Consider the following 23534-nt stretch of genomic DNA (forward strand, 5'->3'; position numbering starts at 1 on the left):
TGCCAGAAAGTTTAACCTGCTCACTGATGTCACCTCTAGGCAAAGGAAGCGAACCTCCAAGGAGTGCTGGACAATACGATCAAGAAATTGTATGAGGCTCAAAACGAATTTAAGGCTGCAGATAAGAACATCAGTGAAGAAATCCAAGCATTGAGAAACAAGGACAACGAAACGAAAGAAGCAATCGATAGTCTACAAGCGAGTTTTACACGAGCCATCCAAGAAACAAGGGCAGGCTACGAAGCAAACGACACTACGATAACTAAAAGCTTGAATGAGCTGGGAACAAAACAACAAAATGATGTGACAGAACTTCAAAGCGCTTTAAATGATACAAAGACAGATGTTCAGATCAATAGCGTAAAACACGAAAAAGATGTACTAGAACTTTGGAAGGAAACTAACAACACAAAGACAGATGTCCAGGCACACAAGGTCAAACAAAACAAGGATGTGCTAGACCTGTGGACTGCGACTAACAACACAAAGACAGATGTCCAGGCACACAAGGTCAAGCACGACAAGGATGTACTAGACCTGTGGAAAGCGACTAACAACACAAAGACAGATGTCCAGGAACACAAGGTCAAGCACGACAAGGATGTACTAGACCTGTGGACTGCGACTAACAACACAAAGACGGATTTCCAGGCACACAAGGTCAAGCACGACGAGGATGTACTAGACCTGTGGACTGCGACTAACAACACAAAGACAGATGTCCAGGCATACAAGGTCAAGCACGACCAGGATGTACTAGACCTGTGGACTGCGACTAACAACACAAAGACAGATGTCCAGGCACACAAGGTCAAGCACGACAAGGATGTACTAGACCTGTGGACAGCAACTAACAACACAAAGACAGATGTTCAGGCACACAAGGTCAAGCACGACCAGGATGTACTAGACCTGTGGACTGCGACTAACAACACAAAGACAGATGTCCAGGCACACAAGGTCAAGCACGACCAGGATGTACTAGACCTGTGGACAGCAACTAACAACACAAAGATAGATGTCCAGGCACACAAGGTCAAGCACGACCAGGATGTACTAGACCTGTGGACAGCAACTAACAACACAAAGACAGATGTCCAGGCACACAAGGTCAAGCACGACCAGGATGTACTAGACCTGTGGACAGCAACTAACAACACAAAGACAGATGTCCAGGCACACAAGGTCAAGCACGACCAGGATGTACTAGACCTGTGGACTGCGACTAACAACACAAAGACAGATGTCCAGGCACACAAGGTCAAGCACGACAAGGATGTACTAGACCTGTGGACAGCAACTAACAACACAAAGACAGATGTCCAGGCACACAAAGTCAAACACGACCAGGATGTGCTAGACCTGTGGACCGCGACTAACAACACAAAGATAGATCTCCAGGCACACAAAGTCAAACACGACCAGGATGTACTAGACCTGTGGACTGCGACTAACAACACAAAGACAGATGTCCAGGCACACAAGGTCAAACACGACCAGGATGTGCTAGACCTGTGGACTGCGACTAACAACACAAAGTCAGATGTCCAGGCACACAAAGTCAAACACGACCAGGATGTACTAGACCTGTGGACTGCCACTAACAACACAAAGACAGATGTCCAGGCACACAAGGTCAAACACGACCAGGATGTACTAGACCTGTGGACTGCGACTAACAACACAAAGACAGATGTCCAGGCACACAAGATGAGACACGACCAGGATGTACTAGACCTTTGGACTGCGACTAACAACACAAAGACAGATGTCCAGGCACACAAGGTCAAACACGACCAAGATGTAACAGATTTGTGGGCTGCCATCAATAACACAAAGACAGATGTCCAGGCGCAAGTCGTCAAGCATGACCAAGATGTATCAAACTTGTGGATTACGACAAATTCCACCAAGTCAGATGTTGCAGAGTGCAAGTCGGAGGTGGGCTCCCTGTGGAGTACTCTGAACACGACGCGAGATGAGCTGAGTTCAGAGGTCACGAGGGCAATACTACTCGACACAAAGGTACTTCAAACCATTTAATAAGTTTGTTTGAGTTTGTGTTTGTGACTGGCCTTTTCCCGGCTCAAGGTTTTTTTTTCTTTGCAAGCATCCTTTATACCTTTTTTTGTTTGCAATTTTCTAACATTATTTTTGTTTAAGATGATTATGCTTTGTTGCGTTTTTCAAGATGTTCATATTGCAAAAATCACAGTTCTTGAAAATTTAAGGTCGACGTAGATGAAAAAATCTTTAAAAAAGTGCGAGTAAAAATTAAAAGTTCAAAGTGTCGCGACAATCTTCACCTTGTTTATAAAGTAATAAACCTTGGTATCAGATGCCTTGGCGGTTCCAGCGCACTTTCGCGAAAATGCGCTCGAACCAAGCCAAGTCTATACCACTCACCAGCGAACGGATTCCATAATATGGTAACAGTATATGTTGTTTTCATATTTTTGAATAAACTAGTGGATTCCATAATATGGTAACAGTATATGTTGTTTTCATATTTTTGAATAAACTAGTGGATTCCATAATATGGTAACAGTATATGTTGTTTTCATATTTTTTAATAAACTAGTGGATTCCATAATTTGGTAACAGTATATGTTGTTTTCATATTTTTGAATAAACTAGTGGATTCCATAATATGGTAACAGTATATGTTGTTTTCATATTTTTGAATAAACTAGTGGATTCCATAATATGGTAACAGTATATGTTGTTTTCATATTTTTGAATAAACTAGTGGATTCCATAATATGGTAACAGTATATGTTGTTTTCATATTTTTGAATAAACTAGTGGATTCCATAATATGGTAACAGTATATGTTGTTTTCATATTTTTGAATAATAACTTAAAGCAAAGAAATCTTTGAAAGAGGCTCTTAAAAATAAACTAGTTGGTGTCTGGCTTAGATGGGGCTTCAAAGCAAGTTGCACAGATTGCAAGGTGTAGCGAACCGCCTATCCGGGAGATCCCTTTTTATGGCTTTTATCGTTGTCTTTCTAACGAATGTCGATAAACCACTCCTTTGTTATTGGTTATAATTGAAAATACAACAGCTTTTTCGCAAAATGACTTCAACATAACAATCTAGGAATGATATCTGATACGTTATTGACGATATTTAATTCAAAATACATTGGTCATTTGCATGAATTAACCGAGGGAAATGGATTATTTGCGCGACACGGCATTTAGCGGAAGCATAAATGGCAGCGTGATTGGTCTTCTGTCATGCTAGATTTGTATAAAGCGATCATATCATGGACTAAACTAACTTTCTACCCTTGTTTACTGTTTTCAGTTGAGTACAACTGATGCGGCCATACGTGGTAATCTATCACAAATCAACAGTTCATTATCAGAAAAGGTGAGAAGACCGTATCAAGAATCCAGCCGAAATCAGGTCTGCCTAGCAAGCGCAAGAGATTTGGAGAAATTAGTGAAAACAGACCGCGCGCGCCTGGGGAGGACAATCCAGCCCACTCTACCCATTACGCTAACTGCGAAGGCCTTTCGCTGACATCAACCGGACAACCTATTGGATATTATTTGAGAACAAAAGCAACATTTATGAAATGACCAAAACAGGCTGACGTAAATAACACAAGTTCCATCCACTTTCAAAAATAATCACCAATAGTCAAACTAGAAAAAAGGAAATATTCTCCATCCCAATTTACGCCAGCCAAGGCCCTTAGAAACTCCAACTATATCGCCACAGCGGCGACTGCTTCGAGTCTATGTCGCTAAGTGGTCAAATATTGTATAGTTAAGTATCTGAAACCACTCTATTTTTACAAAAATATCAGTTGAAAAACACTGCTTGGCGGGCCGAACTTACATGGCTTTAAAATATATTGGTGGGTGGGCTTAATCTCCCCAGTGTCTATCTTATTAGATCTTAGAAACATCCACCTTCTCTTTCCCAAGGTAGCGGCTATCGCCAAGATGGAAGGCCCACAAGGACCGCGAGGGTTTAATGGTAGCGAAGGCCCAGTAGGTCCAAAAGGGCTCAAGGGCGACCCAGGACTTAAAGGCGACAAAGGTGACACCGGTGCTAATGGTACGGCAGGTGCTCCAGGGGTGAAAGGTGATAAAGGTGACACTGGCGCCAGCGGAGCTAAGGGAGAGGCGGGTGTCAAGGGTGACAAGGGTGATCAAGGCGTCATGGGCGCTAAAGGTGATCAAGGGATACAAGGTTTTAATGGAACAAAAGGAGAAAAAGGAGTCGGCGACCTGTCGAAGTGCGAGTTCAAGATTGCAACCAGCATCCCAGGATCTCCCGGAGTATCCGGGCAATCTTCCATAAAAGTAACAGAAGCATCGGTATGTATATATATTTATTTCATGATTGACATGGTTTCCATTGTTTTCTGTGGGGCTTTATTTCATGTACAAACCTCATTAATAGCCAAGTAGCTAAGAGCCCGGGGAGGGTTTCGATATTCAGCAGGGAAGAGCGGGGCTGATGAATTTAATTGAATTACTCATTATAAATGCAAGGGATGTATATAGTAGATACATCCCGGGGAAGCTCGTATACATCCCTTGCATTTATAATGAGCAATTCAATCAATTCACTACCTGCACTCTTCCATGCTGAATATCAAAACCCAACCATATGGCTGGCACTTAACTTTACACTTTTCTATCTATTGGACCATAAACATAACAAACTTCAAATTTTCAAAATTCTTATTTTTTTTTACATCTGCAGGTCTTTTTAGGGATTTATTGCCACTTTCGCCCTCGCTCTTTATGACTTTATCAACCTTACAAACATCCTCTCTCATTACTTCATCAACCCTACAATCGAACACCTTTGATACTATCGAAACTTACGAAACTATCCGAACCTGCAACCGCTCTGGTTCTAATTACTCTCTTCTGCCCACTCTGGCCAGATAGGAAAAGCCAACACCGTGTTGGTTTTCGTGTTATCCGGAATCCTGTCGGCCTTTCTCTTCTCAACTTCTTCACTTAGAATCGTCCTCGTAATATTATGGCTTGTTGTTCCAGGGATCTTCCGACAAGACCGAAATCCGGAAGAAACTAATCGGCTTGCGAAAACGTATTCTCTGTCAGTTCGGACATGTCTTCCTCGCTCCCCATCTCAGAAAAATCGAGCGTTATGCAAACAAAAGGGTGCAACAAATCCCATTCAAACGCTCCTTAACCTATTTCAATATATGTTGTCAGCCAATATGACAAATGGCAAATGACAATTCTGCTATCGAAAAATAACCATACCAATTCCCACTTTCAGGAAAATTTGCGATTAGTAACTACTTACTAACCGAGAGTGAGGTCATGCCGGGAAATATCAAACTGGAGAAAACAAATCAACTTTCGCTTCTGCGCGAATATCGACTAGTTTATCGATCGATTTCAAAAAGGCGGGAAAACAAGAAACACTCGCGCGCTGCCAAATTAAAAATGTTAATAAGGGAAAAGATTTAACAACATTATAACTAAGACAACAACATACTTAACAGACCTTGGAGTGAAAAGATAGAAATATGTTGTTTTAGTAGCCCTTCAGATGTAAAAGAAGAATGGACATCGGAGCACCGTTCATCGTTGATTTCGACTTTGTATCACCCGTGATTTGGTAATTGAACGACTTTTTTCTTCCTATTTGCACCTTTTGGAAGCAACAGGTTTTATATATAGGTGAAGTTGATCCAAATAATAACACAGAAAGCTCAGATGTTTGTCTTCAATGCATGAATGGACTGTTTAGTTCGAAAACTCCACGGTATGTACAGAACAAACTTCTGTCAGAAGTTTGAAAAGAAAGGCCAATCGCTTTGTGCTGCTTTATGACTTGTTGAAAATATTGAATTTAAAAATGAAAAAATTAAAAAAACATGTGGTATTTATCTTAAAGAGCCTTTTTGGGTCTTTACACCCCTTGTTATTTATTTGTTTGTTTGTTTGTCCGCTATAAACTTTGTATTTCTTGGCTATCGGTGGCGCTCGCCGGCTTGTCATTTGTTTTTCTTCTTGTCAAAATTTTCCTCTTCAATCTCTTCAGGATAATATAACCCCGACTCACTCCAAGTGCTTGTCCTCTCCCATTATCAACTTTTAGACCAGTTTGTTTCTTGTTTTTTTGGTGGCTTTGATTTTTTGGTCGATTTTGTTTCAGCGAAATTCTTGCAACCGAACAAAACAGCACAAAAAAACTCACAAACTTGAAGGTGGAAAAAATTGCAAAAAACAGAAGATTGTGAAAAATTTTCGTAGGGCAATACGAAAATTCGTAATGCCCTCAGAGACGGGCAATACGGGAATGTCACGACTACCAATTAGCCAATCACATCGCGCGCACTATCGTAGCCATATAATAATTAGTTCTTACAAATAATTATACCCAAAACAGCAATTCTTAGAAATTCGATCCTTAGAACTTAAAAGTCTTAGAACTGACATTTCATTTGCCTTTCGCCATTTGCAATGACATCGTTTATTGAAATAAGTGTATTTAGGGACCGATCATTGTATAACAGGGAGGAAGAGCTGGTAAAAGATCTTGTGGTTTTAATACCATGTTTTGTTCCCCACTTTTGTTATTCCATCATATTTCTCTTTTTGTGAGCTTTGACAGAAGAGATCACCCCATCGCCTAAATTCCATGCATTTTCCTATGTATAATGAGTACATCGTATCAACCTCCAGCCTTCCATTATTTGATGTCTGTCACAGCGGCGTAGCCAGGTTTTTTAATAGAAGGGGGCCCAAAAGGCTCTTTCAGGGCATTTTCTCCTGTATTTTCGTATTTTATTTACTGTATTATTGGCTGCTAAAACGGGGGGGGGGGCCCTGGGCCACCCCCCTGGCTACGCCCCTGCGTCATATGATCATAGTCTCATCGGAAGTGATTGTGCCTCTGTCTATGGCTTTGACTCAAAGTGTAATTATAGAAATAATATCGTTTTTGATTTCTCTCTAATCAATACAGGACAAGAAGATCTTTGTTGCTGGCTGCAGCAGTAACAGGGCTGATGTCGTCCAACAGGGTCCAATGCAAACATCTGGTGGATTGAATGTCTTCATGTGCGAGTGTTATGGAGATGCTGAAGGATACTCTAGCAGAACTGGAAGTCTCTTATGCCACATCGCCTACACAGAGTGCCCACGAACAACGCCATAAGGATGACACAGACATTTGTTATGCATCCACTAAGTGCTGTTGGTAGCCCCACCTATTTTATTGATTAAATTCAGCTGACATACTTCCATTGAATATGCCATTCCAGCTATAAGTTTGCGCGCGCATAACCATAGAAACCTACCTCAACTACCAGAATGCAGCGCGCGCTTTTTTAAGCTTACATCAAACGAAGCGCGCGCTGCATGCCGGTAGTTGAGGTACGTTCCCATGATGAGTGCGCGCGCATGCTTTAAAAGCGCGTAACCAGGATCGGCTGAGGGGGCCTGCGCCGTCAAAGGTATTATAAGGAAAAAGCACAGTATGTGAATATTCCTTTATAAGGAATGACCCTTTTTTGGTCGCATAGGGGGGATACGCGAGAAACCCACCCTGTATATGTGCCTGAATTATTTTACGTTAAAAAAACAAACTCATTTCTACTTCGTTCCCCGTCCGCTGCTGGGCGCCCCTTTGTCGGTAGGAACTAGCGTTACGCGGTCCACCCGAAATACTAATGGGAAAATAAAAATATTTTATAGCAATACTGTCTTGGGACTGGGTTAAAATAATTTGCAGAAAAACTTCAAGAAAAGCAAAATTTTAAAATGTGAGTGATTGCTCTACCGAGTTACGCGGGCCGAAACTCATGTCGGTAAATTACCGGCGTTACGCAAACCAGAGCTTCAATTTACAATTTGCGTCATATCGACGTTTTACGCATAGAAACGACTTGTCAGATGTGTGTCAGAACAATGTTACATCAATTTCTCTCCGAGTTCGTGTTATGCAAATCACTAGCGCCTCACTCTGAGGTGGGAACACGTGTTTCGTCGACCTGGTGATCAACTAAAAAATAATAATTCTCGCGGTAATTTGCTCGCGAGATTAAGAGTAACCCCCGTGTTTTTATTCTCTTACTCTATCCTGCTGATTTATAGTTTGCCACTTCCTATTCGTGGATGTCTAGTGTTCGCGTGTATATACTCAAAGTGCAGGATTGTAGTGATAAGTTGGTGTATACCCAAGATATGCGGACCAGGAGCTCACTCGAATTTGGTGTCAACCCGAGTTATGCGGACCAGGAGCTCACTCGAATTTGGTGTCAACCCGAGTTATGCGGACCAGGAGCTCACTCGAATTTGGTGTCAACCCGAGTTATGCGGACCATGAGCTCACTCGAATTTGGTGTCAACCCGAGTTATGCGGACCAGGAGCTCACTCGAATTTGGTGTCAACCCGAGTTATGCGGACCAGGAGCTCACTCGAATTTGGTGTCAACCCGAGTTATGCGGACCAGGAGCTCACCCGAATTTGGTGTCAACCCGAGTTATGCGGACCAGGAGCTCACTCGAATTTGGTGTTAACCCGAGTTATGCGGACCAGGAGCTCACCCGATGTTGGTGTTTACCCGAGTTACGAGGACCGGGAGCTCACTCGACGTTGGTGTTTACCCGAGTTACGAGGACCAGGAGCTGAGAAAATAGAGTACGTATTAACTTATAGCACTGATTAGCCCCCAAAAAAGAAGTGTCGTTACCTGCCGATTTCAGTGGTGTGTCGCTAGCGCCCATCTTTCTAACCTCTGACCCTTGCCTCTAAACTTGTTTGTTAGTTTGTTTCTTCTGTTGTCATAGTGATATGTTGATCAAACTAATGATTGGCCGAGATATTTAAATGATTGTCTTTTTGCGCGGGAAACACATTTTCGTGATGTCTATGGGTTAAGCTACCATTTACCATTCACTTATGGAAGTTGTTGGTATTAGATGACCCCACGAAACATTGACGTCGCGAATTAACGTCCGATTTCAAATTATAATCTGCGCGCGCTAAACGATGTAAGATTCTTAGCTAGAGTATCTAGAGTACAGTAGTCAATGCTATGCATGGTTCATAATGTTGGGGCATGGTGGACAAAGTTATTTAAAGAGGTAGGTAAATGAATCACTTAATGACATAATTTTTCGCATTGGCTTGGTATTACGAGATATGTGATAGAGAATAAAAGAGTCCATCCTAAAGAGATAGTTTCATCGTGACTATATTCACCACACAAAGCTTTGGATCTGAAAAATGGCACTGATCCCCAGTGGCGTGCACTTTGGGTTAATCCATTCTTTTGAAATGCCCAAAGCTCGCACGGCACACGGCTTACAGCAACACTTAACTTTGTTTCCCCCGTTTCACACGATTTTCAGCATTAGATTGTACACTATGTGTACAAGCATGTCAGTGCCTAAATCATTACTATTTTGACATACCATAGCTGTATAATCTTGAAGATGGTCACAGTGAGGGAGACAAGTTCTTATTTTACCAGCATTAGGTGGACCAGGGTGCGTTGATAAACTTTAGGGGTGAAATCATTACTATTTTGATATACATTAGCTTTATAATCTTGAGGATGGTCACAGTGAGGGAGGGAAAGTTCTCGTTTTACCAGTGTTATGTGGACCAGGGTGCGTTGATACACTTTATGGGCTAAATCATTACTATTTGGCAATCCATATGTAGCTGTATAAGCTTGATGATAGTCACAGTGAGAGAGGGAAAGTTCTTATTTCACCAGCGTTAGGTGGACCAGGGTGCATTTATACACTTTAGGGGCTAAAACACTACTATTTGACAAGCAATAGCTGTATAATCTTTATGATGGTCACAGTGAGGGAGGAAAAGTTCTTATTTTACCAGCGTTAGGTGGGCCAGGGTGCATTGATACACTTTATGGGCTAAATCATTACTATTTGACATGCATATTAGCTGTATAATCTTGGAGATGGTCTAGTGAGGGAGGGAAAGTTCTTATTTTACAAATGTTAGGTGGACCAGGGTGCGTTGATACACTTTAAGGCTGAATCATTACTATTTGACAAGCCATAGCTGTATAATCATGATCATTGCCACAGGGAGGGAGGAAAAGTTCCCATTTTACCAGCATTAGATTGTACACTATGTGTACAAGCACGTCAGTGCCAAAATCATTACTATTTTGACATACCATAGCTGTATAATCTTGAAGATGGTAACAGTGAGGGAGGGAAAGTTCTTATTTTACCAGCGTTAGGTGGACCAGGGTGCGTTGATACACTTTAGGGGCTAAACCATTACTATTTTGACATACCTTAGCTGTATAATCTTAAGGATGGTCTAGAGAGGGAGGGAAAGTTTTTATTTCACCACCGTTAGGTGGACCAGGGTTCGTTGATACACTATAATGGCTGAATCATTACTATTTGACAAGCCATAGCTGTATAATCATGATGATTGCCACAGTGAGGGAGGAAAAGTTCCCATTTTACCAGCATTAGATTGTACACTATGTGTACAAGCACACCAGTGCCTAAATCATTACTATTTTGACATACCATAGCTGTATAATCTTGAAGATGGTCACAGTGAGGGAAACAAGTTCTTTTTTTACCAGCGTTAGGTGGACCAGGGTGCGTTGATAAACTTTAGGGGTGAAATCATCACTATTTGGCAATCCATATGTAGCTGTATAAGCCTGATGATAGTCACAGTGAGAGAGGGAAAGTTCTTATTTTACCAGCGTTACGTGGACCAGGGTGCATTTATACACTTTAGGGGCTAAAACACTACTATTTGACAAGCAATAGCTGTATAATCTTGATGATGGTCACAGTGAGGGAGGGAAAGTTCTTATTTTACCAGCGTTAGGTGGACCAGGGTGCGTTGATACACTTTATGGGCTAAACCATTACTATTTGACAAGCCATATTAGCTGTATAATCTTAAGGATGGTCTAGAGAGGGAGGGAAAGTTCTTATTTTACCAGCGTTAGGTGGACCAGGGTGCGTTGATACACTGGCTGAATCATTACTATTTGACAAGCCATAGCTGTATAATCATGATGATTGCCACAGTGAGGGAGGAAAAGTTCCCATTTTACCAGCATTAGATTGTACACTGTGTGTACAAGCACGTCAGTGCCAAAATCATTACTATTTTGACATACCATAGCTGTATAATCTTGAAGATGGTCACAGTGAGGGAGGGAAAGTTCTTATTTTACCAGCGTTAGGTGGACCAGGGTGCGTTGATACACTTTAGGGGCTAAACCATTACTATTTTGACATACCTTAGCTGTATAATCTTAAGGATGGTCTAGAGAGGTAGGGAAAGTTCTTATTTTACCAGCGTTAGGTGGACCAGGGTTCGTTGATACACTTTGATGGCTGAATCATTACTATTTGACAAGCCATAGCTGTATAATCATGATGAGTGCCACAGTGATGGAGAAAAAGTACCCATTTTACCAGCATTAGATTGTACACTATGTGTACAAGCATGTCAGTGCCTAAATCATTACTATTTTGACATACCATAGCTGTATAATCTTGAAGATGGTCACAGTGAGGGAGACAAGTTCTTATTTTACCAGCGTTAGGTGGACCAGGGTGCGTTGATAAACTTTAGGGGTGAAATCATTACTATTTTGATATACATTAGCTTTATAATCTTGAGGATGGTCACAGTGAGGGAGGGAAAGTTCTCATTTTACCAGTGTTAGGTGGACCAGGGTGCGTTGATACACTTTATGGGCTAAATCATTACTATTTGGCAATCCATATGTAGTTGTATAAGCTTGATGATAGTCACTGAGAGAGGGAAAGTTCTTATTTCACCAGCGTTAGGTGGACCAGGGTGCATTTATACACTTTAGGGGCTAAAACACTACTATTTGACAAGCAATAGCTGTATAATCTTAATGATGGTCACAGTGAGGGAGGAAAAGATCTTATTTTACCAGCGTTAGGTGGGCGAGGGTGCGTTGATACACTTTATGGGCTAAACCATTACTATTTGACAAGCCATATTAGCTGTATAATCTTGGGGATGGTCTAGTGAGGGAGGGAAAGTTCTTATTTTAACCAGCGTTAGGTGGACCAGGGTGCATTGATACACTTTAATGGCTGAATTATTACTATTTGACAAGCCATAGCTGTATAATCATGATGATTGCCACAGTGAGGGAGGAAAAGTTCCCATTTTACCAGAATTAGATTGTACACTATGTGTTCAAGCACGTCAGTGCCTAAATCATTACTATTTTGACATACCATAGCTGTATAATCTTGAAGATGGTCACAGTGAGGGAGGGAAAGTTCTTATTTTACCAGCGTTAGGTGGACCAGGGTGCGTTGATACACTTTAGGGGCTAAACCATTACTATTTTGACATACTTTAGCTGTATAATCTTGGGGATGGTCTAGTGAGGGAGGAAAAGTTCTTATTTTACAAGTGTTACGTGGACCAGGGTGCGTTGATACACTTTAATGGCTGAATCATTACTATTTGACAAGCCATAGCTGTATAATCATGATGATTGCCACAGTGAGGGAGGAAAAGTTCCCATTTTACCAGCATTAGATTGTACACTATGTGTACAAGCACGCCAGTGCCTAAATCATTACTATTTTGACATACCATAGCTGTATAATCTTGAAGATGGTCACAGTGAGGGAGGGAAGTTCTTATTTTACCAGCGTTAGGTGGACCAGGGTGCGTTGATACACTTTATGGGCTAAATCATTACTATTTGGCAATCCATATGTAGCTGTATAAGCTTGATGATAGTCACAGTGAGAGAGGGAAAGTTTTTATTTTACCAGCGTTTTGTGGACCAGGGTGCGTTTATACACTTTAGGGACTAAAGCACTACTATTTGACAAGCAATAGCTATATAATCTTGATAATTGTCACAGTAAGGGAGGGAAATTTTTTATTTTACCAGCGTTAGGTGGGCCAGGGTGCTTTGATACACTTTATGGGCTAAACCATTACTATTTGACAAGCCATAATTAGCTGTATAATCTTGATGATAATCACAGTGATGGAGGGAAAGTTCCCATACCTTAGCTGTATAATCTTGATGATGGTCACAGTGAGGGAGGGAAAGTTCCGATTTTACCAGCGTTAGGTGGACCAGAGTATGTTGATACACTTTAGGGGCTAAATCATTACTATTTGGCAATCCATATGTAGCTGTATAAGCTTGATGATAGTCACAGTGAGAGAGGGAAAGTTCTTATTTCACCAGCTTTACGTGGACCAGGGTGCATTTATACACTTTAGGGGCTAAACCATTACTATTTTGACATACTTTAGCTGTATAATCTTGGGGATGGTCTAGTGAGGGAGGAAAAGTTCTTATTTTACAAGTGTTAGGTGGACCAGGGTGCGTTGATACACTATAATGGCTGAATCATTACTATTTGACAAGCCATAGCTGTATAATCATGATGATTGCCACAGTGAGGGAGGAAAAGTTCCCATTTTACCATCATTAGATTGTACACTATGTGTACAAGCACGTCAGTGCCTAAATCATTACTATTTTGACATACCATAGCTGTATAATCTTGATGATGGTCACAGTGAGGGAGGGAAGTTTTTATTTTACCAGCGTTAGGTGGACCAGGGTGCGTTGATAAACTTAAGGGTTGAAATCATTACTATTTTGACATACATTAGCTTTATAATCTTGAGGATGGTCACAGTGAGGGAGGGAAAGTTCTCATTTTACCAGTGTTAGGTGGACCAGGGTGCGTTGATACACTTTGATGGCTGAATCATTACTATTTGACAAGCCATAGCTGTATAATCATGATGATTGCCACAGTGAGGGAGGAAAAGTTCCCATTTTACCAGCATTAGATTGTACACTATGTGTACAAGCACGCCAGTGCCTAAATCATTACTATTTTGACATACCATAGCTGTATAATCTTGAAGATGGTTACAGTGAGGGAGGGAAAGTTCTCATTTTACCAGCGTTAGGTGGACCAGGGTGCGTTGATACACTTTATGGGCTAAATCATTACTATTTGGCAATCCATATGTAGCTGTATAAGCTTGATGATAGTCACAGTGAGAGAGGGAAAGTTCTTATTTTACCAGCGTAACGTGGACCAGGGTGCGTTTATACACTTTAGGGGTTAAAGCACTACTATTTGACAAGCAATAGCTATATAATCTTGATAATTGTCACAGTAAGGGAGGGAAAGTTTTTATTTTACCAGCGTTAGGTGGGCCAGGGTGCGTTGATACACATTATGGGCTAAACCATTACTATTTGACAAGCCATATTAGCTGTACAATCTTGGGGATGGTCTAGTGAGGGAGGGAAAGTTCTTATTTTACCAGCGTTAGGTGGACCAGGGTGCGTTGATACACTTTAGGGGCTAAAACACTACTATTTGACAAGCAATAGCTGTATAATCTTGATGATGGTCACAGTGAGGGAGGAAAAGTTCTTATTTTACCAGCGTTAGGTGGGCCAGGGTGCGTTGATACACTTTATGGGCTAAACCATTACTATTTGACAAGCCATATTAGCTGTATAATCTTGGGGATGGTCTAGTGAGGTAGGGAAAGTTCTTATTTTACAAGTGTTACGTGGACCAGGGTGCGTTGATACACTTTGATGGCTGAATCATTACTATTTGACAAGCCATAGCTGTATAATCATGATGATTGCCACAGTGAGGGAGGAAAAGTTCCCATTTTACCAGCATTAGATTGTACACTATGTGTACAAGCACGCCAGTGCCTAAATCATTACTATTTTGACATACCATAGCTGTATAATCTTGAAGATGTTTACAGTGAGGGAGGGAAAGTTCTCATTTTACCAGCGTTAGGTGGACCAGGGTGCGTTGATACACTTTATGGGCTAAATCATTACTATTTGGCAATCCATATGTAGCTGTATAAGCTTGATGATGGTCACAGTGAGAGAGGGAAAGTTCTTATTTTACCAGCGTTACGTGGACCAGGGTGCGTTTATACACTTTAAGGAGTTAAAGCACTACTATTTGACAAGCAATAGCTATATAATCTTGATAATTGTCACAGTAAGGGAGGGAAAGTTTTTATTTTACCAGCGTTAGGTGGGCCAGGGTGCGTTGATACACTTTATGGGCTAAACCATTACTATTTGACAAGCCATATTAGCTGTATAATCTTGGGGATGGTCTAGTGAGGGAGGAAAAGTTCTTATTTTACAAGTGTTACGTGGACCAGGGTGCGTTGATACACTTTAATGGCTGAATCATTACTATTTGACAAGCCATAGCTGTATAATCATGATGATTGCCACAGTGAGGGAGGAAAAGTTCTCATTTTACCAGCATTAGATTGTACACTATGTGTACAAGCACGCCAGTGCCTAAATCATTACTATTTTGACATACCATAGCTGTATAATCTTGAAGATGTTTACAGTGAGGGAGGGAAAGTTCTCATTTTACCAGCGTTAGGTGGACCAGGGTGCGTTGATACACTTTATGGGCTAAATCATTACTATTTGGCAATCCATATGTAGCTGTATAAGCTTGATGATAGTCACAGTGAGAGAGGGAAAGTTCTTATTTTACCAGCGTTACGTGGACCAGGGTGCGTTTATACACTTTAGGGGTTAAAGCACTACTATTTGACAAGCAATAGCTATATAATCTTGATAATTGTCACAGTAAGGGAGGGAAAGTTTTTATTTTACCAGCGTTAGGTGGGCCAGGGTGCGTTGATACACTTTATGGGCTAAACCATTACTATTTGACAAGCCATATTAGCTGTATAATCTTGGGGATGGTCTAGTGAGGGAGGGAAAGTTCTTATTTTACCAGCGTTAGGTGGACCAGGGTGCGTTGATACACTTTAGGGGCTAAAACACTACTATTTGACAAGCAATAGCTGTATAATCTTGATGATGGTCACAGTGAGGGAGGAAAAGTTCTTATTTTACCAGCGTTAGGTGGGCCAGGGTGCGTTGATACACTTTATGGGCTAAACCATTACTATTTGACAAGCCATATTAGCTGTATAATCTTGGGGATGGTCTAGTGAGGGAGGGAAAGTTCTTATTTTACCACCGTTAGGTGGACCAGGGTGCGTTGATACACTTAAATGGCTGAATCATTACTATTTGACAAGCCATAGCTGTATAATCTTGAAGATGGTCACAGTGAGGGAGGGAAAGTTCTTATTTTACCAGCGTTAGGTGGACCAGGGTGCGTTGATACACTTTATGGGCTAAATCATTACTATTTGGCAATTCATATGTAGCTGTATAAGCTTGATGATAGTCACAGTGAGAGAGGGAAAGTTCTTATTTTACCAGCGTTACGTGGACCAGGGTTCTTTTATACACTTAAGGGGCTAAAGCACTACTATTTGACAAGCAATAGCTATATAATCTTGATGATTGTCACAGTAAGGGAGGGAAAGTTTTTATTTTACCAGCGTTAGGTGGGCCAGGGTGCGTTGATAAACTTTAGGGGTGAAATCATTACTATTTTGATATACATTAGCTTTATAATCTTGAGGATGGTCACAGTGAGAGAGGGAAAGTTCTCATTTTACCAGTGTTAGGTGGACCAGGGTGCGTTGATACACTTTATGGGCTAAATCATTACTGTTTGGCAATCCATATGTAGCTGTATAAGCTTGATGATAGTCACAGTAAGAGAGGGAAAGTTATTATCTTACCAGCGTTACGTGGACCAGGGTGCGTTTATACACTTAAGGGGCTAAAGCACTACTATTTGACAAGCAATAGCTGTATAATCTTAATGATGGTCACAGTGAGGGAGGAAAAGTTCTTATTTTACCAGCGTTAGGTGGGCCAGGGTGCGTTGATACACTTTATGGGCTAAACCATTACTATTTGACAAGCCATATTAGCTGTATAATCTTGGGGATGGTCTAGTGAGGGAGGGAAAGTTCTTATTTTACAAGTGTTAGGTGGACCAGGGTGCGTTGATACACTTTAATGGCTGAATCATTAGTATTTGACAAGCCATAGCTGTATAATCATGATGATTGCCACAGTGAGGGAGGAAAAGTTCCCATTTTACCAGCATTAGATTGTACACTATGTGTACAAGCACGTCAGTGCCTAAATCATTACTATTTTGACATACCATAGCTGTATAATCTTGAAGATGGTCACAGTGAGGGAGGGAAAGTTCTTATTTTACCAGCGTTAGGTGGACCAGGGTGCGTTGATACACTTTATGGGCTAAACCATTACTATTTGACAAGCCATATTAGCTGTATAATCTTGGGGATGGTCTAGTGAAGGAGGGAAAGTTCTTATTTTACAAGTGTTACGTGGACCAGGGTGCGTTGATACACTTTAATGGCTAAATCATTAGTATTTGTCAATCCATAGCTGTATAATCTTGATGATAGCCACAATGAGGGAGGGAAAGTCCCCATTCTACCAGCGTTAGGTGGACCAGTGTGCGTAATGCTCTTTGGGGGCTAAATGATTACTATTTGACATGCTATAGCTGTATAATCTTGAGGATGGTCACAGTGAGGGAGGGAAAGTCCCCATTCTACCAGCGTTAGGTGGACCAGTGTGCGTAATGCTCTTTGGGGGCTAAATGATTACTATTTGACAATCCATAGCTGTATAATCTTGATGATGGTCACAGTGAGAGGGGGAAAGTTTACTTTACCAATGTTAGGTGGACCAGGGTGTGTTGATGCACTTTAGGGGTTAAATCATTACTATTTGGCAATCCATAGCCGTATAATCTTGGTGATGGTGCCAATAAGGAAGGGGTATTATAACAATATAGTTGATGTTCGCGGGCGTAAATATATTTTGGGCCCGACTCGAGCTCATTTTAGCCCGAGCGCAGCGAGCAACATTACTATTATTATAACTTTGGCGAGCATTAAGCGCAAAAACAAAAACAAAAATATATACGGAAAACGAGTATGACTCGCGTGATATTTATTCATTGAAAGATGTTATACAATAATTAATAAATACAGCTTCAATTCACTTTACAAACGTTGCTAAATATACACGTGTTTAAGGTTATTTTTGTAAACGAAACAACTGTTTCAAAATATAGAAAGTTTAATGGGTTGCCACTTGTAGGAATTAAAATTTATTGTGCAATTGGAAAAGTGACAATTTGGCATGACAGCCTGTGCAGAAGTATAATTCGGTCGAGGATGAAAAACTTACATTCACTTCCCCGCCTGCCCTAGATAAACTGCCTTGTTTGCAATCATTACTGTTTTCCATCTCAATGGTTTCACTAGAAGCAAAAGGCACTCGGCGAGAGGTCCTTCTTCTCTTTTGTTTTGACTTCAGCATAGAAACGTAAAGAAGCGTAAAATGACTCCAAGATCCGAGAAGCTGATACTGTGAAAATCACATTCAACACTTCGCTTCGTGCACCACTCGGTGAACTTTTTCATCGCCCAGGATGTTTGTTTTTTAGTATTTTTGGGGACAGAATCTTCTTCCATTTTTTTAAGCTCCATTTTTTTAAATCGTGTTCAGCCATGTTTTCCTGTTTGTTTTTTGGTAGTTGTCAACACAACCAAACACGGCAAGCGATGCGACGAGCGGTTTGAATGAAACGCGGGAATTCCTGCTTCCTTCTGATTGGCTCGCTGCAATTTCCTCGCCCTCTCATTGGCTTAGAGCAGCGGGCTTAAATATATTAGAGCCCGCCAAAACGTTCATTAGAGCCCGTATAATACGCCACAATGCTCGCCAAAGTTATAATTCTCATTTTACCAGCGTTCTTGATAATGGTCACAGCAAAGAAGGGGAATTTCCCATTTTACCAGGGTTAGGTGGACTGGGATGTTTTGATTCTCCTTAAAGGCTAAATCACTTTAGGGGTTAAATCAATAGTTGTATAATCATTTTCATTAACATAACATTGCTTTGATTGTGGACTGCGATGTTTCGAGTCTTAAGTTTTTTGTCAGGTTCACTGCTATTTCAAATATAGATTTATTTATATAAAAGTAAATAGCATTTGTCAAACTATTTGTAAACATCTTTGATCGCAATGGCCGTAGATAAAAAGTTCCTGTTTTGAAATGTTAGTAATCTATGCTATGAGAATTGAGATAGACGTAATGTCGATTCATGACTTGTGTTATTTTTTGTTTTTTCCACAGCAATTATCGTCCCCAAGAAAGTGGAAGTGTTAGGAGTCTTATTCTACAGTCATTAGTGCAAGTGTCGAAGATTGTTATGAGTCTGAAATAGATATCATTTGCCAATAGTTTAGCATATTTTGATATTCATTAGAGATAATATTTTTTAATAATATCTCAGCCACAGTGGAATCCCTTCTTTTACTTCAGACTTCAATAAAAACAAATCGAGCTGGCAGATTTGCGTGCAATTTCACAAATAATGTTAAATTTAGTTGCTTTCGATATTTGGAAAGTTTTAGCGAATTCGGCGGAACCAAAATTAAAAAGCAACAAAGAGAAATGTTTACAGAGAAATGTTTACAGTACCTCAGTTTTGGTTCCGACGAATTAGCTATGACTTCCCAAATATCTTGGGCTACTTAATCAGACAGTAATTCTGAAGTTTCGCGCAAAACTTACAGCTGGATATTTTGTTAGGGAAGTAACTAAAACACTGGTCTGATAACGATGCATATGCATTAATTCTCACTTTTTCCCCAGTTAGTCGAAAGTAATCGAAATGTAGTTTTGATAGCTTTTTGCATTTTGAGGCTACAAAGACAATTGAAATAAAGAATCTGACTAGCGTCAATGCATGAAAATGTTGCTCCAGTTTGCGCGATGTGTTTATGCGTGACTGTTGATAAGTATTTATTAATTAAACGCTTTAAAACTGTAAATATACGCATTATTATTTATATTATATGTACAATAAAGGTGGAACAAAGGTGAAAAACCACGACAGATGACGGCCAGTTGTTAAATATATATAAATATATTACACATATATTAAAACGCTTTTATTTCTGTGCGTTTTGGACTTACCCCCACAATGGGTTGTTTCAGTCGCTCCCCCGTCTGTTCTAATAGCGAAGTAATAGATTGCACTCTTATTAGTTTTAACCCGAGTTACACGGACCAAAAAGCTGCAAAAAGGCAAAAATTTTACGCGTGGAAAACAAAATCCCAGTCCCAGCCTTCAAAACTGCCTAAAATCCGTCGAACAAAGGTTTCTCACGGCCTGAATTCTCAAAGAAATAGATTGCTCTCTTATTGGATTAAAACCGAGTTGCGCGGACCAAAAAGCTTTTAGAGGCAAAAATAAAACACGAGTGCAAATAAAATCCCAGTTACCAACCTGAACGACTGTCAAATAACTGTCTGAAATCCGTCGAAAAGAGGTTGCTCACACTTAATTGTCAAAGAAATAGATTGCACTCTTATTGGTTTAAAACCGAGTTACGCGGACCAGAAAGCTCCTTAATAGCAAAAATAAAACACGAGTGAAAATAAAATTCCAGCCGATAGCCTGAACGATTGTCCAATAACTGTTTGAAATCCGTCGTAAAAAAGGCTGCTCACCCTTAGGTTGGAGAAATATTCATAAAAATATACAAAGTTGCAGAAACCGGCATTAGGCGGACCAGCCTCCTCCCCCTCACTCCACAGGTTTAGACCGAGTTACAAGGACCACCTTAAAAACACTTAATAATAGCAGTTAAGTGTGTTTTGCGATGTTTGCAGCAAAAAACATTAGGCGGACCGAATTTTGGTCCGCGTAACTCGGTGGCCCGTGTAACGCGGTATAAAAACAGGTTTCGGTCCGCGCAACTCGGTGTTTTTGCCCCCCCCCCCCCCCCCCCCCCCCCCCCCCCTCTCTCTCTCTCTCTCTCTCTCTCTCTCTCTCTCTCTCTCTCTCTCTCTCTCTCTCTCTCTCTCTCTCTCTCTCTCTCTCTCTTTTTTCTTTTTTCTCATGCTGCCCTTTTTTTGCAAGGAGAAGATCGAAAAGCCTTTTTGATTCTTTTACGCATTTTTAAGCATCAACCATTATCCCTTGATCGCGTCCCTTTCACATTGTCATTGCTGTTCCTTCCTTTTCTCCTTCTTTCATCGATTTTCGGGAGGGGGGGGGGGGCACCGAAAATAGGAGGGAAGCGTAAGGGGGGGGCATGGAAAATTTTGTTCGTCCTGAAGGGGGGGGGGGTCAACTTATTTTATCCATTACTTTTATCAAAATCCTCACGCCCCCCCTCGGGATAATAAATGAACTTTCCCTTATCATAGCAAAAAAAATGCTAAAATCCCGGATGTGTAGGCAAAACAAAACTGACAGAAAGAAAGGATAATCATTCGAAATCATGCAGCTAAAAAGAGTTAAATTAAGCTATAGAAATGATGTCAAATTACACCTGCATTATTGAAGTTTTTTATGTTGAAAAAGTCTGGTTTCGTTGACGATTCCAGGGTAAGCCCTTTCTTGCATTTGTCCAAGTACCTTATATGATTTCCCGATAACTGTAACCACTGGTCAGCTGGTGGCTAGGTTTACCTTGGAGTTTTCTTGAGGGATGTCCTCCCATTTTTTAGCCATTACAGAATATGTAGCAAGTATGTGAACGTTTTTTGGTTTCTGTTTCTTTCTTTGATGAATGGCTCCGATCTTTATCGAAAAATCAGTTACGGAGACACTTTCGATTCTGTGTGTAATCGACTTTCATGTCATGCTAAACACTGTTGGCCTCATTGGTGAGTATGTTAAGAGCAATGAATTGATCACGTGTCCACACAATCTTGCATGACGAGATTAATCACCCTTGTTCGATATAGCGTGAACCACAACAGAGAAATGTCAGCTCTCGCAAAGAGCAAACCAGCGCAATGAGTACGTTTGGGGTTGTCAAAAACCCGGCGTACAGTCCAAGTCCGAGCACAGTCCGCAGGGACCCTTTGGTAAGAGCGGCCGAGAAGGTCCTGGAGGAGAATCGGCATGGACACAGGAATCCTACGGAGTCCCAAAGCAGCCTACTGGGTCAGGCTTCTGGCCGGGGCCTTCTGTGGTGCTTTGTGGGGTTCGCGACGTTAGCAGCGGTGACGGCACTTGTGCTGGAACTTCTTATGATTTTTAGTATTTTAGGACCCGGATGTACATGTACAGAGCAAGGTAAATTATCTATTACTCTTCGCATTCACTTGTCATTCTATAACATCACCATGGCAGTACACCACTACGTAGTAGCATGACTTTATCAATTTAAAAAATGTTTTGATTGGGAGTATGTAACAAAATATGTATGAAGTTGTATGCTTTAGTAAATATAACAGTTAATAAAAGAAATAATCAACGGTCTAAAAATTACATCCAGTCCAACATATTTTAACAGTTTGCTTAAAGTAAAAAACCGCAAAATCGAATGGGTTTGCGAGTGTTTGAGCGTCTTAATTTATGCTGATATAGAAAATAATACGTATAAATAAAAAACACGTTCAAACATTACAAAATACAAATAACCATTCTCTCCTCCTAAGCAAGATCTTCAATCAGCTTTCTTGCAGAAACAGAGAAAAGGTTCACTTTCGATGTGTCGGAACGTAAAACTTGCGTTTTGTTCGGTTCCATTGTGTCTCTGAGTACTCTACATATGGCGTGACGTCACTAGATGCGCTTAAGTAGAAATTGCCCGAATAACAAACACTAATACTAGAAAATATAACCAAATTGCAGTAAGCCTCGGCACAAATCTAAACAAGCCATCACCTGACACATCATAGGAATCGCTTGTTTAAAAATTTAAGCCGAAAAAACCCCAAAACCTATCTTTCGTCTTAATCGTAGGCAGTAGGCGTGACTACAAAAACATTTGCTTTTTGAGTAGTCTTTTCCTTAGCTAGAAAAAGCTACTTTAGCTAGAAAAAAAAAACAATAATTCATCAGTGTTGCTTAGTTCCATAACACAACGGTATCCTGATAAATGCAATTACTGTAATAGGAAAAGATGAATAATGTTGGAGTTTGCATGCGTTTTTTATACACTATAAGGAATGTTATAATTGATAACCGTTTCAACGGTTGGTCAAGCTTTTGAATTGAACTAAGGTGTATAAAAACAAATATCATTTCCTGTGATTTAAACATTTGCAAATAAGGATTACAAAGTGTACGACACCAAATAAAGTCAAGACAATTAGTAATAGGAGAAATTAGGGATGCAACAGATCAGGTTAATTTAGTAATTATTAGAACAGCAAATTTGTAATGTTTGCGAGTAAAGCGTTTAACTGTTCTAAGCTTCCAAACTTTAAAAAAATATTTGCCGGGAGGTGAATACCCCTGAATGAAAATAATCAACTTTAGCTTTTAAAAATCTCAAAATTGAGAAGTGACGCAAAAATAATGCTTTGCAATCTAGTCCATCCAAAAACCAAGCCTTTCCCGTTATCACGGACATTAATCTCGCCTTATTGCTTTCAGTACCTCAAGAACAGTTTCAGTATTCCCAGAGGAGTCTACAACAGCAGATATATGACCTCAACAAAACCTTGACGGTGAGCGCAGCGTCTTAGTGGCTTTCAGTAGCAGAATCCTGAAATTTAGCAATAGAAAATT

General features: G+C 40.5%; 1 protein-coding gene and 1 long non-coding RNA gene across 9 annotated transcripts in view; both read left to right on the forward strand.

Moving 5' to 3' along the window:
• Positions 1–23534, forward strand: part of LOC116613568 — a 35642-nt gene that overhangs the window by 5087 nt on the left and 7021 nt on the right. For 5 of the 7 annotated variants that reach the window (XM_048730719.1, XM_048730721.1, XM_048730717.1 and 2 more), the window contains exon 3: positions 40–1851. In XM_048730719.1, the coding sequence (XP_048586676.1) occupies positions 40–1851 (1812 nt within the window). Of the gene's footprint in view, positions 1–39; positions 1852–21739; positions 22092–23399; positions 23474–23534 lie in introns of those variants that run through there. The other 2 variants (XM_048730723.1, XM_048730718.1) reach the window with 2 other exon arrangements.
• Positions 9370–10819, forward strand: LOC125568423. Of its 2 annotated transcripts, none has more exons than XR_007312353.1 (2): positions 9370–10354; positions 10599–10819. It is a non-coding gene; the product is annotated as an uncharacterized LOC125568423 (long non-coding RNA). The 2 variants fall into 2 exon arrangements; XR_007312354.1 differs by having other exon boundaries at positions 9370–10232.

The sequence above is a fragment of the Nematostella vectensis genome, chromosome 7 (genome assembly GCF_932526225.1).
Source record: "Nematostella vectensis chromosome 7, jaNemVect1.1, whole genome shotgun sequence".
In the NCBI taxonomy this organism is placed as follows: Eukaryota; Metazoa; Cnidaria; class Anthozoa; order Actiniaria; family Edwardsiidae; genus Nematostella; species Nematostella vectensis.